At 59.9% G+C, this 18,324-nt stretch overlaps 1 protein-coding gene across 5 annotated transcripts in view; it reads right to left on the bottom strand.

The window, feature by feature from the left end:
• Nucleotides 1-17,867, bottom strand: part of MACF1 (microtubule actin crosslinking factor 1) — a gene marked incomplete at its 3' end in the record, with an annotated part of 145,532 nt that extends 127,665 nt beyond the window's left edge. For 4 of the 5 annotated variants that reach the window (XM_079325687.1, XM_079325688.1, XM_079325685.1 and 1 more), the window contains exon 1: nucleotides 17,633-17,867. In XM_079325687.1, coding sequence (XP_079181813.1) covers nucleotides 17,633-17,852 — 220 coding nt within the window. In that variant the 5' untranslated portion in view covers nucleotides 17,853-17,867. Of the gene's footprint in view, nucleotides 1-12,048; nucleotides 12,234-17,632 lie in introns of those variants that run through there. The other variant, XM_079325689.1, reaches the window with a different exon arrangement.
• Between the last annotated feature and the right edge of the window lie 457 nt (nucleotides 17,868-18,324).

The following is an 18,324-nucleotide window of genomic DNA, read 5'->3' as shown; positions in this document are numbered from 1 at the left end:
GCACAGAGAAATGCTGGATTAAAATTAAAAATAAAATTAAAAAAAAAAAAGAGGGGGAGGTAGGAGCCCAAAACTTCTGTTCCCTAGAGACCTGCTCTCCTGCAGAGAAACTTAATCCCTGTTAAAAAGCAAATGAAATAATCCAGTTGCTAACACTGCTGTGGCTGCTCCATTGAGCCCCAGATCCTGCAGATCCCTCCAGCCTGGCCCAAGCCCAGCAGATTCCCTCTGCAGGGTGAGCTGGACCTCCCCAGGGCTAAAACCATCCCTGGCACCACAGAGCTGTGGTGGGAAAGCTGTAAATCAACAGAGATCCTCAGCCCCTGAGTGTCCCCCACCCTTTCCCAGGAGACACCAACCCCATATTCCCAACAAATGGGGACACAGAGCCATGGGCTGGAGCAGCCAAAACTCACCAGGGCCTCCACCCAGGGAAGATGTTGACCTTGGGTCTCTTATCACACCCAACCACCTTGGGGTGGCCCCATCTGCTCCTCAGCAAAGCCACAACACGATGGGACGAAAGCAAACGGTGACAAGGGGACATGGCACCTCTCCAGCCCTGTGGCACACAGCAGGACACTGCCCCTGCCTCCTGCTCTGACCCCACACATCCCTCAGGCAGCAGGGCCAGCACAGCACACCCAAATCCCTCTTTTTTAACAGCAAAAAACTCAGCAGGGCTGCAAAATCCCTCACTGCAGGGAAATGTGGCATGGGGAGGTGACAGGAATGAGCGTGGACCCACTCCTTGGGCATGGGGGAAAATCTGAGCCTGGTTCCCCTGGGGAAAGCACGTGGCAGCTGCAAGGTCAGATGGAGCCAGATTAGCTGGCAGAGCACGGGCAGGGCTGAGGAAATGCCAGGTTTGAGCTGGCTACCAAGCAAACAACAAAACTCCTCAAGAAAGCAAAGCCAGCCGGCCTGGTGCTGGCTGGTAAAATTAACCCAGCAATAAATTTGTATTCAAATGTGTTTCCTCAGCCAAGCCCACAGGATCTGGTCACCTGGGGGCCGTGACCGAGGCTGCCCTGGGAGAAACTCAAGATGGAAACTGTGTGGAAAGTCTGGGTGACCCCACATCCAGCAGGGCAGGGTCCCTTTGTCCCGGGGTGGAGGCAGGGCTGGGGGCACTGGGATGCTCTCCAAGCCCCTTGCAGGGCTGACAGGGATGGATGCTGGCACTGAGCCGGGGTCAGGGGCCTGGGCTCACACACACACCAGCATTTCCATATGAAACACTCCCAGCTCCAATATCCGCTGCTCCTCCACCTCCCCGGGGAGATGAATAGAGATGAGGGGGGGAGAAGGGAAAAGAAAACCTCTCCAGCAATAAAACCTTGTTTTCCTCCAGCTCTGGCCAGCTCAAGGGCAGGCTGGGCTGGCTGTTTGCAGTGCTGGGAGCACGTTTAGATCCATGGCAATGCCCAAAGAGTGACAGCAGGATGCAGGGCACAGCATCCCCACAGCAGAGAGCACCACATTCCCTGGGGACACCCCTTTTGTGCTTGGAGGCACAGGGAAGCCCCCCAGCAGTGTGAAAGGGCTCAAACTGTGCTGGCTCAAGCAGCATTTGGCCCTCTCCAAACACAGACTGGTTTAACTGGAAGGGACCTTAAAGGTCATTCCATCCCCATGGGCAGCAACACCTTTCCAACCTGGCTTTGGGCACTTCCAGCCTCCACCCCTTCCCTGCCCACACCCCCCTTTGACTTAAAACCACAAAGGGCTGTGGTAAACACAGCTGGTGACAGACAAAGTCAGCATCACTGGGTCTAGAGGCAGCAGAACAGGGCAAAACCCAGACTGGGCTCCTCAGGGACGTGCCAGCCGTGTTTGCATGTCCTTGCTCTGGGCACAAAGTGCCAGGAGCTCTGGGATGTGGCAGCCAGCACTGCCAGCAGGGCTCTGGGCAGCACCTGGAGAGGGGAAGGCTGCCAGCTCAGCTCCTGCATGCAGTCACCTTGTAAACACCATTAATAATGTCATCTTGGCTCCCTGCAGGACGGGAATTCAACTGAGCTGCAGCTGGAAACTCGGGGTGAGCCCTAAAATGTGCAACAGGGTTTAACAGCACCCAAAGCCAGCACCCAAAGCAAGCCCAGAACCCAAAGCCAGCATCTAAACCAAGCCCAGCACCCAAAGCAAGCCCAGCACCCAAACCTAGCCCAGCACCCAAAGCAAGCCCAGCTCTGTCTGTCCCATGGAGGGGACAGAGGAGCCACCACACCCAGCAGGCACACTCAGGGCTCCTTTCACATTGATTCCCAGTGCCAGCTGCAGCCAGGCTCAGGAAAAATTTATGATGGACACCACAGCAGCATAAGAAAGTGAATTATATTCCTCCCAGACTCAATAACTCAGGGCAGCTGTCAGCACAGAGCTGTGGGATTAACCCTTGGTGGCAGCACGGGAGGGTGGGGACACTGCCAGCCTGCTGGTGACAACTCCCTTGGCTCCCTGCTAAATTAAACATGGAATTGATTCACCTTTGTTATACAATGGGATCAGCTGGTAAAGCCCAGCAAGGCCTTGCTGTAAAAAGGGGCAAGTCAATGACAGCATTGTTGGTGACAGGCAATGGCATTCCAGGTGCCTCCTGCTCTCCTCTCCTTCCAGCAACATAATGAGGCTGGATGGAGATTCCAGAGGAAAAAAAAGCTCATGTATAACAGGGAGGATTAAAAAAAAAAATAAAAGACAGGGGAGAAAAGGCATTGCCAGAGCAGCAGGTAAACCGAGCTGCTCTCCCACAGCCCGTGTGACAGAGGGACAAGGGCTGGCGGCCTCCAGCCACCTGCCAGGGCCAGCCCAGCACGATCAGGTGTCCCAGCTGCCTCTCCAGGGACAGCCCAGGGCAGGGCAGAGCTCTGGGAAGCAGCTTTAGAAAGAAGAGAAGTAAGAAAACAGCAATCTGCACTGGGGTGCCACCGTGCACCCACCCAGAAACAGCCTCAGCAGAGCAGGATCAGCCCCAGCCCTTGGGAACTGCAGCCTGCTGTCCCCCTGCAGCAGGAATTGCAGCTCAACTCCTTTTCCCAGCTGTTATTTGCCCAAGCAGCTTCCTCAGCAGTGCTTTGTGTGCCCAGCTCCAAATCCAAGGAGAGGACAAAAGAGGGAAGTGAAGGAGAGCCCTGGAAGCGCCACCCCTCCCTGGGAATCCAGCAGCTCCTGCTGGGAGAGCTCCATCCACCCCAGACAGATGGTGGCACCCAGCTGGAGCCCACCGTGGGTCACAAATACCTCTCAGGGTGCCCAGTCCATCCAGGAACTTCTTGTACTTCTCCAAGTTCATCTTCCAGCCCCAGCCAGCCCTGCTGCTCAGCTGGGTGGCATGGGGACAGCCACAAGCTCCAGCCACTGTCCCCAGCTCTGCATTCCTGCTGGACTCCTCTCCCTCGCCCTTTGACCACTGGCAGTGTTTCCTTATTTGATGAAAGCCTCCCAGGGCTGAGGCCACCCCCCTTTTTTGCAAATGAGCCCAGCAACTGCCCAGCACCACCAGGGCCCCCCGGCATCCCTTATCCCACCCCTCCACCAGCTTGCAGAGATTGGATGTCCTGGGGATATTTCCAGCAAGGGAATTGGGAGGGGAAGGGAAAAAAAAAATATAAAGCACACCAATGGGATTTAAGGCTGGCAGGCAGTGGGCAGATGGGATCCCATCCTTGTGGGAAAAGCCACAGGGCTGACAGACTGGGAGAAGCCATTAGAAAAGTGCCTTAAAATGTTGGGAAAAAGGTTCAGGTGAGAGCAGATGGGGAGCAGATCCCTCCTGTCTGTGCCCCCCAACACTCAGCACATGTTCACCCACCCTGGCTGTGAGGAGCTTACAAAGCTCAAAAGGAGATTTACTGGTTTTAAAGGAATTTTTTGGCAGCAGGAACCAGCCCAGAATGATCCAAGGGGATCCAAGCTCCTGACCTGCTCACTGCTGCCTTTCAGCAGGACTGGTGTCCAGTAGGACTTCTGCTAAATCAAATAGCACATAATGACAATGATAATTATAATAATATAATCATCAGCAGTGTTGAAACGTGCTGTCATGGAGGCAGATCCTGCTCTCCCCATTCCCTGTCTGGAAACATCCCAGCAGATTGAGCAAGACCCACCACACAGTGCAGGATCATCCTGCCTGGGCTCCCACACAGCATTTGTGCCAGAGGAAAGGCAGAGAAATAGAGCAAGGATGTGCTGCAGCAGCCAAATCTCCCCCCAAAAAATTGAGGAGAAGCTCCCTGAAACTCAGGGTAGTGAGGAGATTCCCCTGATCCACGGGGACATGAATCCCTGGCTCCTCCACCCTGTGTAGAGATGTATCCCCAGAGCATCCCATGGCAAATCACCCATAAAAATACAAATAAAACCAGAACACTCATGGAAGCAACCCTGCATCCACCTCCTCCACAGCTCCAGGACAGACAGACACTTCTCCAGGGACAGACACACACTGAGGGTATCACTTTGCATGGTGAGCACAGCAAACCCAGTTGCTGCTTGTGCCCCTGACAGCTGGGAACCAGGGAGCCAAAATTCCCTCTGAGAGCTCCCAGTTGGAAAGGGGGGGAAGGTGCTGAGGTGTCTTGTCCCCACTCTGATCACCCCAGCACCCTCTGCACCCCTGGGCTCTGGTGGTATGGAGCTGACATCCATCCATCCATCCATCCATCCACCCCTCCATCCCAGCAAGGAGCTGCTCCAGGAGCTGATCCAGCTGCCATGAAGAGCCTGGATTTAGGATCTGGAGGTGCCTGGATGCTCACAGCACCCCTGGCATCACAGGGCCATTCCCAGCCATCTCCCTGTGCCTTCAGCAGCAGAATAAAAGTTGGTGAAGAAGCCAAGTTGTCACCACTAAAAATAGCACAATGGAATTTTCCTCTAAAGGAAGAAAAAAAAAAAAAAGGGGGGGGGGGAGAAAAAAAATCCTGATCCTTGCTGACAAAGGAGCTGTGAGAAGGAAGGGTGGGAACAGCCCCATGGAGGGGACATGAGGGGACTTGAGGTCCTTCCCTTCCAACACCCCCAAAAAAGCACAGGGAGCTGAGCCCATCATGGGGGGACAGTGAGACCCCACCTCATTTATCTCCATCCTCTCCTTCCCAGCAAAAGGGAGAGGCCAGACCCCACCAGGATGGGGGACACAGCAAGCAGGCAGCTGCTCCAAAATTCCAGCAGCAGGAGGGAGATGCAGGGAATTGATCCACAAACCCTGCCTTGATAGGGAGAAGGGCATTTCCCTCCTGCTGCCCCGAGGGGGTTAATGGGAAGTGGCTCTGAGGCAGCAGATCCCATCCCTAAACCATCCCAGCCCCTTCTCCCCAGTGCTGGGAACGCCAGGAATTCCTGGAGGAGGGAGGATGACTCCAGCTGGCTCCATCAGCAGAGTGACAGCAGGGAGGGGGCACCCAGGGGAGCCCCCCAGCTCCTGCAGCACCCAGGAATCCCAGCACAGCAACTGCCCTGGCAGCAGGAACGAGAAGCATCCCAAACAGCCAGCCAGGATGGAATGAAACACCCCCCAGGCAGCAGCTCTGCACCCAGTGCCACCAGCCCTGCTGTCCCCACCCTGTCACCCCAGAGCTGGGGGGAGCCTGTGAGACCCCCACGAGTGGGGAGGGGGCTGCCCAAAGCTAAGGGTGTTGGCACAGCCAGGGAATCTCCATCCAGGGGGGGATCCTGGGGTGCAGGGTGGATTTATTCAGGGATGAGCCTCAAGGCTGCAGTGTCACCAGCAGGGTGACAGCAGCTGTCCCCAACATCCCTGTGTCAGCTGAGCAGAGGGGTGGTGTGGGGGGCACTAATTAAGGCTCATTAGCTGGCACGTGCAGCTTCCCACCAGGCTGGGGAGGTGTCCCAGCCCTGGTGTGCATGGAAAGGAGCAGCTCCCACAGCACAGATTCACCAGGAGCAAAACTGCCCAAGGTCAGCTGGAATCTCCCAGCCAAGGCAGCCCTTGTATACAGTTTCCTGCAGGGAAAAATAAGCTGCTGGCAGAAGCATTTTTGTAGGGTCACAACAGACCTGAATAAGGATTAATAAAAATCAAGATGAGTCCCACCCTGAGAGGACACAAAAATCCCACTGGGATCTGTGCAGGAGTGGGGTGCATGGCTGGGGGGAGCAAGAGATTTGGAGAAGGAGCTGGTTTCAATCCCAGCCATGCCAGGATTATGCCCCAACCTGGGCAGGGTTTGAGGAAGGGGAAAAAGTCCCAACAGAGCTCAAGGTGGGCAAAAGGGAAACAGGGAGAGAACACAGCCCACGCAGGTGCTGCAGAGGTGCAAAACACAGCACTCATCACCTGTGGGAGGCTGGAAAAGCTTCCCCAGCATCATTAAAAAAATGTTCATCTGAGCAGAGGAGGGCAGGCAGGGCAGGCTGGGACTCACCGGAGGGAAACAGGGCTCAACAGGAAATGAAAAATGGAAATGCAGGCTTGTCACGCACAGGAAAACAACCAAATAAACACAATTGTGGCCTCCCAGCACTCAGAGCTCGCTGGCTCTGATAAACAGGGGGTGACAAAGGGACACTGCAGGCACAGACCAGACCTGTCCCACCTCTGCTGGGAGCCACAGAGATGGAGCCCACCCTGCTGGGATCAGCATCCTGCTGGGATCAGCATCCTGCTCCTCACCCAGAACCTCCCAAACCATCTTGCCCCACTCTCACTTTCCCCCCCCCCTCCTCTTCCAAGAATTTCTGGGTTTATCTCACCCAGAAATCTGAGATCCCATCCCAGGACTTGTTTGATTGTCCAAATCTGATCACCCACACATCCCTGCAGGGAGCTGAGGCTGGAGCATCCCCCTCCTCAGCCCCCCAGCCAGGTGAGATCCATCCAGACACACAAAACCCCACGACATCAGCTTGGAAAGGAAACCTCCCAGCTTATTAACACAAGCATCCTCCATGCAGGGAATTTCCTTGGCAGTTTCCCCCTCTCCAAGCTGGAGGCTGTTTGAACATCCCCAGACCCCCCAGACAGAGCAGCGATGAGAGGTTAAATCTGTTTTTTGTTTTTTTTTCCTGGGAGAAAGAGTGTCTGGAAGGAAAGGGAGATGTCAGGGAGAGCATCCAGCAGGGATGAGGGGTGTGCTGCAGAGATCAGCTCCCTGCCCCCAGCCCTGCTCCCCCAGCACCGGCTCTGCTGGTTCCCACCCCACCCGCAGCCTGGGATGGGATGGGAAAGGTGTGAGCAATCAGGGAGAGGAGAGGAGCAGCTCTGCTGGCCCTGCCCATGGACCTGGGAGGGTTCACCCAGAGCCAGGGGGCACAGCAGGAGTGACCAGCCCCAGCAATGGGGGTGACCACACCGTGCCACCCCTGCACTGCCTCTCCCCAGGGCAGGATTGCCTCACCTGCCTGCAAATCTCACCTGCTGTTCCTAAGATCTGTCCACAACACAGAGCTTAGGGCATGGCAGAGCCATGGAGAGGATTGGGAAGGGCTGGATTATTGGAGCTCAAGGAGTGGGGTCCCTTCCAGGGCTTCCTGAGCTGCTTCCCAGCTGCTGCAGTGAAACACTGCCCCGTGCAGGAACCAGCCAGGCTGAGCCCAGGTCCAGGCAGGGCTCACACCCCTCTGGGAATGAGGATGGAGCTGTTCCTAGAGATCCCAGCTCCTTCATGCCCACCCTGAGCTCCAGCACAGCCTCTCCTTAAAGAAAGACAGGAGGAACTGGAACCTGCAGCTCCCTGCTGCTCCCACAGCCTGGATTTATCCATTCCAGATCCATAAAAAAGCCACTTATCACCCGGGTATTCAAACAATGGTGTTAAGACACTTTACATTTAAATAAAAGCTCTTGTTTTACTTCCCTCTGGGAGGTTCCTTGCCACTGACATCAGCCACGGTATGTCCAGAGCAGTCTAAACTTAGCTGACACCAGCGAGACAAGCCTGGAAAGGAGGTTGGCTGGGACCCAGCAGACAGAGGTCAAAGACTCTGCTCTCACCCTGGAGCATGAGCTGGGAAGGAAAAGGCTCCACGGGAATGCAGAGCTGAGGAGAGCAGGCAGAGAACAGCCCCAGCCCCTTCCAAAGGCTGCTGAGAGGAGATCAAAGCTCCCAGCTCACGTGAGGCCACCTTGCACCCACCTCCTGCTCTCCCAGGGGATTTTCTCTCTGCACCAGATGCACGTGGAAAGGAGGAGAAGCAGCCAACAGCTCCAAGAGCTGTGGGAGCAGGGCTCAGGTTCTGGTTCATTAGCAGGGCACCAGGATGATGATGAGGATGATGGCAGGATGGGGAGGAACACCCCCTCAGGCAGGCAATGCCAGCCCAGGAGGCACAGCTGGGCCAGCTGAGGTGGACCCTGCCCCCTGCAAGACCACCAGCCCCATTTCCCTGCTGGCCAAAGCAAACACGAGCAAAACAGCTCCTTGCACCAACCTCAGGCTCCTCCACCTTCCTGAGCCCCCCTTCTGCCTCTGCTCCATCCCTCCCATGCCAGAGAATGACTCCCACACACATCACCCCCCAAAAAATCAGGGTTATTCACCCAATGGTGGAAAATCCCACAGCTGCCAGCTCAGCTCCCCCCACACTTGCTCCAGAGCCAGGGACTCTCCACTCTAAAAGTGGAACTTGGCCAAAGCTGCTCCTGAGGGATGAAGAGGAAGAAGGGCTTCCTCTGCCCCAGCCAGGAGTCACCACCATGCCACCAGCCCCAGCAGGGCTGTCACAGGCCACAGAGACCTCGTGCAGCTCACTCAGCACCAGCCAGGGGTGACATTTGTCCTCGTGGGATGCAATCCCTTGCACCAGGAGGTGGCTGCATATTGAAAGAGCTGCCTGGCTCAAGGAACAAGGCACCCAGACAGCTCCAGGTGCATTTTTTTGTGGCACAACGCCAGCCACAAGTGAGAAAAAAGAAAGTTCTTCAGAGATGGGCATGGTCAGGAATGCCACCCACCACCAGGAAGGCTCCAGTCCCAACTGCTTGATTTACACAAGGGTCCCCCACCTCTCCTGCCCACCCCAGGGTCTCCTCCAGCCCTTGGGATGTTGTTATCTTCCTAAGTGAAGCCAGGTTACTCAATCAAGGTGACAAACCACCCTGTGCTGTCCCAGGCCACGTGCCGGGCACCACGGAACAGGCACAGACAGCACCAGGAGCAGGGAAAAGCTTTGGAGATGCCACAGCTCCAGGTTCTCTACCCTCAATCCCAAAAAAACCACCAGTTAATGACGAGAAAGAAAGGATTTCACCAGGATTGATTAGTTAATGTTTACAGGGCTGGGAGCAGGGGAAGCATGACCTGTGTTCTGAGCTTGGCAAAGCTGCCGGCACCCTTGAGCTGCCGGGGGCTGCTCAGCACAGGGCCACAGTTTCCATTTCCAGTGAGGGTCAGCACCCCCCAAAACACAACAGGAGGCTGCCATGGGAATGGAGAGTGGCCTCAGGGTGACAGTCAGGCTCCCCTTCCTGCCCAGACCCCAAAAAGTTCCAGCATCACCATCACCGATGCCGTCATTCCCACCGGGATCCGGGGCTGCAGGTCCCAGCATGTGCCTCAGCACTGCGATCCAGGGATGAGGCAAGAGGGGCTGGGATCCCTGCAGGGAACTGGCCTGCTGGATTCCAGCTGGGCCACACTGGTGAAGGTGGTGGCCCTGGGGACCTTTGGGGTTCTTTCCAGACACGACAACCCCGAGGAAGCGAGAGCCAGGGGAGCGCTGAGACAGCACCGCCCCCAAAATCCCCACTTTTAGCCCCATATTTTGGTTTCAGCCACCCCCTCAGGAGCAGGGCACAGCAGGTGGGTGTCCCTGCAGTGCTGCTGCAAACCATGCTGCTGGTGTCTGTGTCCTCCCCCGGGATGGGGCTCATCCCCAGGAGCCCCCGGAGCCGCAGCGCTGCGGCACAGCTCCCCGGCACCCCGCTGGAAAGGGAGGAATCACGGGGATCTGCTTCACTCCTGCTCCCCAGGGAAAACCAGGACTCACAGGACCCCCCCCCCCCAGGGAAAACCAGGACTCACAGGACCCCCCCCACCAGGGAAAACCAGGACTCACAGGACCCTCCCCGTGCTGCCGCTCTCGTCGTCTCCAGACCTGTCCCGGCTCGCTCAGCAGACGCCTCGCTGCTCAAATTGGGATTTTTTTAAGGTGTTTAGTGGTGATGTCTAAGAGAAATGTGTTTGCAATCCTGGTTCTGGCAGGGTCAAGTGTCCTCCTTGCTCTCCTTGCCATGTCCTGGATGTGGCAGGTCCAGGGTGGACACCACAAGCCACCACCACAGGTCTCCCCCACTCGGCCCTCAGCAGTCACATTTCAGTGAAAATTCTCTGTTTTTGCAGGATTAAGAGGGGGAGGGGATGAGCCAGTGGAAAACTTGTTCTGGACAGGAAAAACCAAAGGGTTTACAGGAGGTGCAGTGGGGAATAACAGGGAAGAGACCAACTCAGACCCAAACAACCCAAAGTGGGGCTCCCACTCAGCCCTTGCAGCGCTGGTGGGATGTCCCAGGAGGGGTGGGGAGCTGGGAAGGGGTCAAAAACAAAGGAAAGCTTTTATGGAGTGTAAACACTCATTTCCCCTACACCACAAACAAGCTCCAACAACACCCAGCAGGTATTTCCAAGTGCAAAAATCAGGCATTGCCTAGAAAAACTCCTTCCCAAAAGAACCCAATTGCTCATGGAAGGCACCAACAGGCAGAGCAAGGAACAGGTAAGGGGAGCTCAGGTGCCAGGGGTGCTGCAGCTGGACCAAGTGCATTACAGACCCTGGAATTTCCATCTCTGTTTTGGAACAAAGCAAACCCGATGCAAACAGCAGCTCCTTCCACACCAGCGTCTCCACGCTGAACACAGCTACATCAAAGCAGCTTTTTATTCATAAAAAAAAAAAGTTTGTCAAGTACTTGGACAAGCCCCAGTCACGTTTCCCAGCGCCTTTGCAAAGCACCTGGTGGTTTTATTCCCTGCTCCCTGCGGAGGCTGAGTGTCTCTGCCACCTCTGGGATGTTTGAGTGGCACCCCTGAGTCAGGGAATCCATTTATTCCCTTTTCTCCGAGAGAAAGGAAAAGGAAACCGGCGCTGCGAGCTCCTCTCGGCCCGGCCATCCTTATTTTAAACAGACTTGGCTGCTAAACTTATAAAACAGAGCACAGGGAGCCCTGTGGGGCTGGAATCTGGGCTCCAGCACAAGCCGAGCACTGCAGCAGGGGAGAAGAAAAATAATAATAACAAGCACAAGAATGGGAACAGCACACAGCTGCCGGGGATGAGCCGCTGACATCAAAACTGCAAACTCACCGCCGGTACCGGCACCGGCACCCGGGCCCCGCATCCCCGCCCGGCTGCGGCTCACCGAGGGACCCCGGCCCGGGGGGGACACGGATGGGTCCCCACACCCCTGGTGGCACCGCGGGTGAGGGCACAGGGATGAAGCGGGGGCACAGGGATGAAGCGGGGGCACAGGGATGAAGGATGCGGTGCCGCTCCCGGCGCCGGGGTGCGCGGGCGGGATGCAGCGCACCCCACGGAAGGGACACGCGGACCCCAAAACTCTGAGGAAAAGCCACTCAAGGGATGCGGGACGATCGTGCTGGGGCTGCCGAGCGCCCCCGGGTATCCCAGGCTGGAGAACAGCAGCGCTCATCCCTCGGACAGCCCACGCAGGGATGCTGAGCCCACGCAGGAACCGCGGCACGCAGGAACCACGCGCGGGGACGCTGCTCCCGCACACAACCCACGGAAAAACCCGCGGCACCGCACGCGGGGGACACCTGGGACAGCTCAGACGCTGTCCCCACGCTGGGGACACACGGATCGCGACAGCCCACGCGGGGACACCGAGGATGCTGCTGCCCCCCGGGCACCGAGAAAACACGGGCAAAACACCGAGAAAACACCGAGAAAACACCGAGAAAACACCGGAAGGCACCGGGAACGGTCGGGGAAGGCACCGGGAACGGTCGGGGAAGGCACCGGGAACGGTCGGGGAAGGCTCGGGGAAGGCTCGGGGAAGGCACCGGGAACGGGTCCGGCTGGGTGCCGGTTCAGGCCCGGGCGCGGCCCCGGCGGGCGCGGTACCTTTGTAGCGCTCCAGCACGTCCTCGTAGGCCTGCACGAACTCCTTCTCCTGGCTGCGGTTGGCCGGGAGCAGCCCCGGCACGTAGCCGGCCATGGCGGCCTTTGTGCCCGGGCTGCGCGCAGCTGCCGGCGGCGCGGCCACGACCCGTCTGTGCCGGGGCCGCTTCCGCCGCGCCGCGCCCGGGCCGGCACCGCCCACGGCACCGGGACCGCCCCGGGACCGCCCACGGGAACGGGACCCGCCCTGGGACCGCCCACGGGAACGGGACCCGCCCCGGGACCGCCCACAGGAACGGGGACCCGCCCCGGGACCGCCCACAGGAACGGGGACCCGCCCCGGGACCGCCCACGGGAACGGGACCCGCCCCGGGACCGCCCACGGGAACGGGACCCGCCCCGGGACCGCCCATGGGAACGGGACCGCCCCGGGACCGCCCACGGGAACGGGGACCCGCCCTGGGACCGCCCATCGGCACCGGGACCGCCCCGGGACCGCCCATGGGAACGGGACCGCCCCGGGACCGCCCATGGGAACGGGACCCGCCCCGGGACCGCCCACGGCACCGGGACCGCCCACGGGAACGGGACCCGCCCCGGGACCGCCCACGGGAACGGGGACCCGCCCTGGGACCGCCCACGGCACCGGGACCGCCCACGGCACCGGGACCGCCCCGGGACCGCCCACGGGAACGGGACCCGCCCCGGGACCGCCCATCGGCACCGGGACCGCCCACGGCACCGGGACCCGCCCCGGGACCGAACACGGGAACCGGGACCGCCCACGGCACCGGGACCGCCCATCGGCACCGGGACCGCCCCGGGACCGCCCATGGGAACGGGACCGCCCACGGCACCGGGACCGCCCACGGCACCGGGACCGCCCACGGGAACGGGACCGCCCCGGGACCGCCCATGGGAACGGGACCCGCCCCGGGACCGCCCACGGGAACGGGACCGCCCCGGGACCGCCCACGGCACCGGGACCCGCCCCGGGACCGAACACGGGAACCGGGACCGTCCATGGACACCGGGACCGCCCCGGGTCCCGCCCCGGAACCGCCCACGGGAACTGGGACTGCCCCGGGACCGTTCATGGGCACCGGGAGCCGCCCACCGGCCCGGTGACCGCCCATGAATGGGGACACTGCTATGGATGGGGACACGCCCCTGGACACTCCCCAGAGCCCTAAATTACCGTGGTCACGCCCATGAACACGCCCGTCAGAACCGGCCCCGCCCATCTGCTCGTTTTGCTCCGCCCCCTGTTGAAGCCACACCCCCAAATCTGGGCCCGCCCCCTGGGGTCCGCCCCGGGCCCGCTGCGACTCCTGGCGGCCGCTCGGGGTAGTACCGGGCGGGGGGACACCGGGGGTGACACCGGGGGGACACCGGGGATTATATGGGGTGTGACACCACACCGAGGGTGACATCGGGGATTATATTGGGTGTGACACCACACCGGGGGTGACACCGAGGTGACACCAAGGATTGTATTGGGGTGACACCGGGGTGACACCGGAGATCATCCTGGGGTGACACAGGGGTGACAATGGCTGTGACACCAGGAAGGACACCAGGGAGTGACACTGTGTGACACCGGAGGGGTGACACCAGAAATGACATCACGGACAACATCAGAGAGTGACTGACACGGGCGGTGACACCAGGGGGTGACACAGAGGGGTGACAACGGGACTGACAGCAGGGGTGGCACCTTGGGAGGGAGGCACGACACTGTCTGGCTGTGATGCTGTGACCTCCCAGTGCCACGCTGTCACCCAAAGATCCCCCCAGGTGCAATTGGTGTTGCTGGTACATCCCAGTGAGCCCAGGAAGTTCATCCCAGTAGATCCCAGTAAATCCCAGTGCAGCCAGTGCATCAGCCAAGTCCTGCTGCCCCCAGCATGGGGGTCCTGCTGCTCCCCACCCTGCTTCCAGCATGGCACAGGCTGGGGGGGCTGCCAAGGCTGTGCCCAGGGACTGCCAGACCCCCTGGCATTGCCTGGAGGGGTTGTGGGGACCCCTCAGCATCCCCTGGTGAGCAACGGGCAGGAAAAAGGGTCCCTGAGGACCAGCTGAGGGACTTTGGAGGGGATGGAGAGACCCCACCAAGGGGAACAGTGAGGCAGAGCCAAACCCCACGGGGGAATTGGGGTTCAGGGCCAAACCTGCCTGGCACTCCCATATCCACAGAAACCCCGCTCAGCCCCCCCAAACCCCAGCAGAGCTGACGGAGCAAAATCTCCCGTGGAAACAGGGGCACGAGGGTGGCTGTCCCCAGGCAGGGGACACCCCAGTCCCCCCAGCAGCCCCCCACACCCCGCTGAGCCCACAGGACACCCCCTCGCCACGACCCCCGTCAAACCCAGCCCCCCTCGCCCCACCGGGGCGAATCCCGGCGCTTTTTGGCCATCTCAAGATGTTGCTTTTTCACCCCGATGCGCCGTTCCCATGGCAACTGGAGGGCCCGGCTGGGTAACCATGGCAATGAGAAAAGCCCCATCCCACTCAGACAGACACCCTGCGTGTCCCCACTATCACCCAGGGACCCCCGAGCCCCCTCAGGGTGGGGGTTCCGCACCCCGCATCCCTCCAGGGAAAGAAGCGGGATCAGGGGCAGCGCCTCCATCCTCCTCCTCCTCCTCCTCCCGCAGCCCCCGGCCTGGGTGGGGTTACACAAACCATCCCGCTTTTGGAGGCATCTCCCTTTCAGCTTGGCGCCGTAATTAGGAAAAGTAATTAACGTGGCACAGAGCGCCGGTGCCCGGCAGAGCCTCCGCGGGGAGGAGGGTTTCGATCGCCGCGACCTCGTGGCAGCGCCTTTGTGCCCGGCGGTGCCGGGGCTTGGCACGCATCCTCAGCGGAGCATCCCACCGGGAACGGGCAGAAAATCCCCTGGGAACCACCCCGGGGGGCGCAGCTCTGCCCGGCACAGAGCCCTGCAGAGGTGCCACATCCCTCTGACCCAAAAACGCGTTCCCAGGGAAAGGGAAATCTGCGGCGGCCAGCTGGCACTCCGCGATTCCTCCCCGCGCCGCTCGGATCTGCCCCGGCCCCGCCAGCCGGACAGCGGAGAACAAGGGGGTTTGTTCCCGTGTCCCCGGGGATGGAGCGCAGCTCCCTCCCTCAGCCAGCGCTGCCTCTGGTGACGCGCCCGGGTGACAAAGGATTCCCAGGAACCTTTTCAAAGAGTCCTTGGGAAGCCCCCGCGACGCCTCGTCCATCAGCCCTGTCCGCTCACCCCCGGCACCCCGGATCCCTCCTGCCCAGCACAGCCCTGGCAGCGCCGAGTGCTGACTGATTTAGGATGAAAGAGTTCTTTTTTTCCCCTAAAAGCGGCGCCCCCCGCCCTCCCTCACCCTCTGCCAAGCGCCTGGAGCGAGACAGAGCAAAGGCAGGGCCAAGGGTCGGACTCTGACCCTCCACGTCCTGCTCCCCCCTCCCCTCCCACCACTGCCTTGCGAGGAGATGCCAGAAAAGCAGGGAACGGCTCCAGAGCTGCCTGGGGACCTGGGCCAGCACGGCCCAGCCCCCCACAAGTCCCTCCCTGAGCACGGCTGCGTCCTCCTTTCCTTGGCTCTGATGGCCAGAAGGGATGCAGAGACTGCTGGACCCCATAGCAGTGAAGAGGAAGAGCCCCCCAAACCTCTGTGTGCCCCCAAACCCAAGATCTCCATGTCCCCCCAAACCCACAAAGGTGCCACTCCTGTGTCATCTCTACAAGGTCCATGGTGGCACAAGGATGGGGGTCCCCAGCCCCAAATGCTGCCCAAGCTCCATCCCCAGGCCCTGGTGTCTCTTCCTGGAGATCCCAAAAATCCAAGCCACATCCCCTCCCCTCACTGAGAGGTGCCAGGTCCCCCAGGGCACATTCCCCAGGCCACCATCCCTGATCCCAAGCCTGATCCCAGTGAGAAGAGGCACCGGGGCAGCCAGAGCCCTGCAGACATTCCCACTGAATAATGCAAGGATCTGAATCAATATTTCAGCTCATTTTCAAACTTGGTGACACAAAACTGTCTCCCAACTCTTCTTTTTTTTCCCCAGCTCAGCACTGTCTCACTGCACCTCCCGAGTTATTTTTACTGGGGAATCTGCATGAGACTGAATTTTGTGACATCCCCCTGCCTTTCATCACGGGCTGGATCCAGCTGGGGTGATGACAAGCACTCGGCATCCCGGGCAGAAACAGAGCTGGGGAATGGCTGGGCCTTGGCAGAATCCATCCCTGGGCTGTGGGAGGATGGGGATTTTGGGGCACAGATCCATGAGAAGCAGTGAATATGGCAGGATCCTGGTACCCCTCCATTTCCCAGCCCCAGGGATTTGGGATTTGGGATTTGGGGCAGGGCCAGCCACACCCTGCACATTTGCCTATCCCAGCCCCAGACGGTGCATTCTTAAGAATAATCATTTGAATCAACTGGTTCTTCCAGCCCCAAGATTCCCGGGCACAGCAGGATCCACACTGCCATGGGGCAGGCAGGGAGAGAGGGAGGGAGGGAGCAGCACCCCACAGCCACCCCTGACCTGGTGCCACCTGTGCCAGGTGTGTCCCTGCTCCCCAGTGCTCCCAGTTTGTGTCCCCACAGGATGGTGAGCCCAGCACTGGGGCTGGTTTGGTCACTGGATGGACAGTGGGCACCTCAGGGGATTGTCACCCTCCTGCCCACCCCCACCAGTGTGATTAAAACCCAACCCCGGGTTTCTCTTGGAACAACAACCAGGGACAGCCCGGCCAAGGCTCAGCAGGGGTCCCTCGGCACGGCCCTGAATCCCCAAATCCCCGTTTGCTCCTGCAGGAGCAGATCAAAGGCGCCTGGAGATGTGGACAGACCCAGATCAAAGCCCTCGAAGGCCATTTGGCCCCGGTGAAGAATCAAACCGCAGCTCGGGTGCCTGGAGCCACCATCCTGAGCAAATTCGCCCATCCTCCCCCCCCGGCCACCCTGGAGGGGGGTCCCCACCACCCCCACAGCGCTTGGAGAAGGAGCCATCGGCCAAGGTGGGTCCATCCCTGTCTTTGTTTCTGCTTCCCATCCCCGCTCCTTCCCTTCAGCTGTGACTGGGCCAGCAGCACAGCAGGCAAAGGGACACGCGGGGCACTGTCCCCTCCACGCGGGGACACCAGCATGTCCCAGTGACCACAGCGATGGAGCTGCTGATGGGCGCCACAAAGGAGCAGCCCCAGCTCCATCACCCGGGCGGGAATCCCAAACCTCCCCCGGCAAATTCCTCCCCGGAGTTCAGCCAAGGGCATTGTTCCACCAAGGAGCCATTCAGTCCTTAATTAAGCATTTTAATGTCACCCAACCCGCGAGCTGGAGGTGCCCAGTCATCCCTGAACCCCAGCGCTGAGGGGATGAACGGCTCGGGGCGAGCCTGGAGAGGACAAAGCCATGGCAGGGACAAACCACCACCCTGCTCCTCGGCCACCACAGCCACATCCACCCCTCCCCTCCTCTGCCCACCCATCCCCAGGCTCCCTGAGGAGCCGTGGGGTTCAGAGATGACCCCAAAACCATCTCAGACACCGCGGGGGAACCGCGAATCCCCGGGGGGAACCTACAAGGCGCTGCCTTACCTGCGACCCTGACGACAGCCCTCTCGGCCGGGTCCAGCACCGAATCTTGGCTCTTCCTCTTCCTCTGCTCATGGAGGGGTAAATTCCAGGGCAAGGTGTCCCCGGGGGGACAGGGGGAGAGGCTGCCCGAGCGCTCGCTGCGGTAGGAGCGCTCGCTCCGGCACGACCGCTCGCTCCGACACGAGCGCTCGCTGAGGGTCTCCTCGTCGGAGGACGACATGGCCCAGGGCAGGGGCAGGAGGGCGGGCAGGACGTCCCCGCGGGCAGCAGCACCCTGGAGAAGGAGCAAACAGCGCGTGACACCGGGCCAGTGCCCGTGGGACCCTCCTCGCCACAGGTGCTGCGGGTGGTGGAGAAGAGATCGCCCACCATGGGTGTCTCTGCCCTCTCGGCCGGGTGAATCGGCCCTGCTGGAGATTCGGGATGCTGCCTCAGTTTCCCCCTTGCTGGGGTTCCCAGGGATGGGGACAGTGGCACGGCTGCCCCTCCATCAGCAAAGCTCACACTGGCATCCCTGAGCTCGCTCCCACAAAGCCAAGTCCAACCTTTCGGGCTCGATTTCTTTGTGCTCGGTACAAGGAGCATCAGCTCGGCTCTGCCCTTTGTACCTGCAGGTTTTTCCCCTCTAAGAATGAGGGTGGCTTTAAAAATCTTATTAATCATGGCAGAAGAAGATGGTAGGGCTTTCTGGA

The sequence above is a fragment of the Erithacus rubecula genome (assembly GCF_903797595.1).
Source record: "Erithacus rubecula genome assembly, chromosome: 23".
Classification (NCBI taxonomy): domain Eukaryota; kingdom Metazoa; phylum Chordata; class Aves; order Passeriformes; family Muscicapidae; genus Erithacus; species Erithacus rubecula.
This window is presented reverse-complemented; position numbering and strand designations above follow the sequence as displayed.